This window comes from Hevea brasiliensis, chromosome 16 (genome assembly GCF_030052815.1).
Source record: "Hevea brasiliensis isolate MT/VB/25A 57/8 chromosome 16, ASM3005281v1, whole genome shotgun sequence".
NCBI lineage: Eukaryota > Viridiplantae > Streptophyta > Magnoliopsida > Malpighiales > Euphorbiaceae > Hevea > Hevea brasiliensis.
Window position 1 is genome coordinate 41,316,617 of NC_079508.1, and position 4,241 is coordinate 41,320,857.

Here is a 4,241-nt window from a genome sequence, read left to right on the forward strand (position 1 = left end):
AACTTAATTTTGGGCAATATTAGAAAATTATAAATCTCTCTCTGTCGGTCTACATGTAGAATTCCTTGAGCTATAAAAATAGGGGTACTTGATAACCTGAACCCAAATTGTATAAGCTAGTCAAACGAAGAAAAGAATTTCGGGGGGTACTGGCTGCAAACGATTAAAAAGTGAGAGCAATTGAGCTAAGCATGGGCTACACAGACAAAAAATAAACTTTCAATGATGTTGTAACTTTTGAAATATCTCCATAACTCACAACATTCATTACCCAAATGAATTGCAAAATGCAATTTACCATGAGTACATAAAATAAACAAGAGCTAGCGGATTATATATATATATATATATAAAGGAAAACATTACAGGTATCTAATCAAAAGTATATTGATCTGCCTCAGAGAGGAGAAGATAAAACTCTCTTCATTATATTACGTGCCTTGCACATTGCTTCCAATGGTTTGGCCTTTGGCATGGTGAGCCCAACCCCTTCAGACATGTCAATTTCCTCGTCACTTGCCCTTTTCCATTCAAAGCCATGAATCATAGACCCCAAAGCAAACCCTACAACTCGGTTGGCAAGACCTGTCCCAGGACACGACCTTCTTCCCAAGCCAAAAGGCAAAAACTTGTTGCCTGGAGTACACTCAAACCTCTCAGGTTTAAACACAACTGCGTCATCCCAAAGCTCAGGATCTCTGTGCATAGCCCATGCATTAACAAGTAGCACAGTATTGGGTTGCACATGGTATCCTCCAACACTACACTCTTGGGATGATAAATGTGGAGTAAGCAATGGACCAGCTGGATACAATCTCAGGGTCTCTGATATGATATTCTGAAGATATGGTAGCTTAGAAAGATCAGACTCATCCATAAAGGTTTCTTCACCAACATTTAATTCCAACTCATTCCTTGCCTTCTCCAAAACTTGAGGGTGATTAAGCAGATTGGACATTGCCCATTCCAATGTAACAGCTGATGACTCGGTACCAGCAAATAACATCTCCTGAGTTTAAAAACAATATTTAGTGGTTGCTTTTAATAACATTATATGTTGATATTTGCCGATATTGATAAAGACTAAAATTATTTAAGAATTTGTACCTTCAATATGTGTCATTAATATCAAAACAATAAGAATTCATATTTAAGAGAAGTAAAAATCCTATATTCTTTAGAAATTAAAACGAATAAAAATAATTTTTCATATATATATATATATGTGTGTGTATATATTAAAGAAGCTGTGACGTTGTTGCCTGTCTTATATTAGTAGTAGATGGCAGCCTTACATGAGACCACCTAATTAATTAAGCTATGGGCGGCAAATAATGTCCTTATTAATACAATTACGCATCCATCAACTATATATATTGAATATGACTCAGTTTTGTTTGGTTAGCTTTTTCTTTAAAAAAATTTAATTACATCGAATCTCCGTTGATTAATTCAATATATATAAATATATATGTTGTTCTCAATCTATTGTTTCTAAAGTCCTTTAAAAAATAAAACAAATACACCAGATCAAAATTACGTTTGAATTTTGATGATATTTATTTCTACAAAAATTTCATTTCTTGAGATGTTTTGTCTTTCAATTTGTATATTGGCAAATTATATTTTATTCTTTTCTCCATATCTTATAAAAAAAAATGTACAATTAAATAGTTAGTAAATGGTAAAAAAAAATCATAACTTCTCCTGCAAAATTTATAGTGAATCTACGTATTAAGCAAAAATTTAATGAAACTATAACATCTAAAAGCTCAAACCAGCATCACGAGCATATGCATATATGCAATGGCAAACATATATTTAAATCCAAAGATGAAAAGTGTAAAAATTAGGAGGTGTATCATTAGTACTAACCAGAACCAGGCCCTTGATAATTTCATCTGTATAGTATTCTGGTTGTGATTCTTGCAAAGAAAGAAGATGGCCGATCATGGTATTATTCCTTCTCTGGGAACTTGCTTTTTCGTCACACCGATGCTCGTCAATAAGATCTTGCAATAACCTATCAGTTCTTTTGCCAAGTCTCATCGCTCTCTTCAGATAACCCTGGTAGTCAATCCACTGCAAGAAAGGCAAGAAATCTCCAAGATATGACGCTCCAGCATATTCAAAAACCTCTGCTATCATCTCCCGGAATTCCTTTGCCTCTGCCTTGTTCTTTCCAGTCTCTTCTTCGCCGTAGTACCGCTTCCCGGCAACCATGCGCATGATAATGTTGAAAGTTAGTTCCATGAGCATTGGTTTCAACTCTACCTTAGCAAAATCATGGCTCGAGACGCTATAGAGTTTGTTCAGGAAAATCTTGATTTCGTCTCTCCGGATGCCTGTGAACACGTTTAGACGATTCGATGAGAAAATTTCAAGAGTGCTTATCCGGCGGAGGTTGCGCCAGTGGTTGCCGTATGAGACTGTTCCAATGGTGGTGCAATTGTAAGCTACGAACTTGGCCATGGTTAAGGGAGGACGATTGGCGAAAACAATGTCATTTGTTGTCAAGCATTCTTCCACCGCGGACGGAGATGATACAACCATCACTCGGCGGGAACCGAATCGGAGAGAAATTATTGGACCATATTTTTGTGAAAGAGTGTGGAGAGATCGATGGAGGGGAAGATTGAGTAGAGGGAGATGACCTATAATTGGAAGAGCAGGTGGGCTTGGTGGGAGGTTTCTGTGTTGTGTGCTTCTTCGTAACCAGAAGTTTAAGGCAAGAAGAAGAAAGGGAAGGGCCAAAACCAGACAGAAAAACTTATCCTCCATGCTTGTTGCTTATCTTTTTTTAGGAACAAAATCAACTTGTATTAAACTAGCAAATTAGTCAATCAACAGATTGAGTAATAGTAAGCTACTCCTCCAACCAAACTACCTTAGAATCACTATGGGGAACTAACTTTGCTTATCTACAAGTGCCGCTTCTAATCTCATCATATGTAATATAGGGACTATTAAAAAATATTGTATTTTTAAAAAAAAGCAATTAGAATAATTTCATTGATAGTGAAACAAGAGAAACTTAAGAACTGAACGGAGATAGCAAAATGCTCCAAACAACCAAGATACAAAGATCAATACAAAAAGCACCTAGAGACCAAAACGAGACCAAAATACAGCCGGGCCAAAAAAAAAGGGAACCTAAAGAGGCAACACAGCCGAAACAGATCCTGAGGATACAAAGACAAAGGAACAGACCCAAAAACGAACGAGGACAAAACTAATTAGGCAAAGAACTAAAATTCCAAAAGAACTTGCCAAATCTAATCTGCAGGAATAAAAGAGCCTGGGAAGTGTTGGCAATTGGCTGCAATGAAAACCCTGACAGCTCGAAACCAAATGTATTTCTGGTTCGCTGAATAAAGAATACTTAACAGAATAGACTTCAAAGAAGGTGAATGCAGCTAATGGCAAATCTTTGCTGAGTTGAGCTACGCTTTCCTTCAAGCTAAGATTAAAATGCTGAGCAACTTCATTGTAAGCTGTTGCCCAGCCTGTACTATCATTTTCTGCCGAGGAAAAGTTCTCCAAAATATATGCAAGACAACCAATCGGTCCTGTGTTGTGAATCCAAAATGATCTAGCTCCCAAATTGTATATTTTCTTGAACCCTTGAAGTAAATAAATTCTCACAACCATTGAACAACGCCATCATTGAATTTATTTGATTAAGCATAAACCGAAAATTAACAGAATCAGAATGGCACTATAACCGACGCCATCTCTGAATTTGATGAAGCTCAACCAATATCTTGTCTTCATTTATTTTAGTCATGAGGTAAAGTGAGTTTCTTCATCTGCGTGCAAAAACGACAACCCCGACTGTTAGCTAAGCTCCATTATGCACAAGGCCTCCAAGCTAGCACAGAAATCAAGCGCTGGACCTCTTAAGGATCCAAAACTACTCAAGGGAAAGGACCTTTAGCAACATCCTGAATCAGAAATTCCACTTTACATAACTCTCAATAATACAGAGAGGCAATGATCTGTGAGTAACAGAGTGACGCAATTCTCATCTATTGTGTACCACGAAAGTATTTAAACTATAAATAAATAAAGCAAACATACAAAGCACTAATATTTACATCATTTACTCTCTCCACATATGCCTATATCCACGGGCATGCCACTACCCATCAACATAATTACAAAACCATCAAATCAAATTGTTGCTCATAGTAAATATATTAGTTAATCATTCTCAGCCTTCTTTAATTTATACATCACAA

At 36.5% G+C, this 4,241-nt stretch overlaps 1 protein-coding gene across 1 annotated transcript; it reads right to left on the reverse strand.

The window, feature by feature from the left end:
* Positions 1-397: 397 nt before the first annotated feature.
* Positions 398-2,840, reverse strand: LOC110647372 (cytochrome P450 81Q32-like). Its single transcript, XM_021801171.2, has 2 exons — positions 1,876-2,840; positions 398-1,009 (listed from the first exon to the last, which is right to left on the reverse strand). The coding sequence occupies exons 1-2, from the start codon at positions 2,779-2,781 to the stop codon at positions 398-400; spliced, it is 1,518 nt and encodes a 505-aa protein (XP_021656863.2). The 5' UTR covers positions 2,782-2,840.
* Between the last annotated feature and the right edge of the window lie 1,401 nt (positions 2,841-4,241).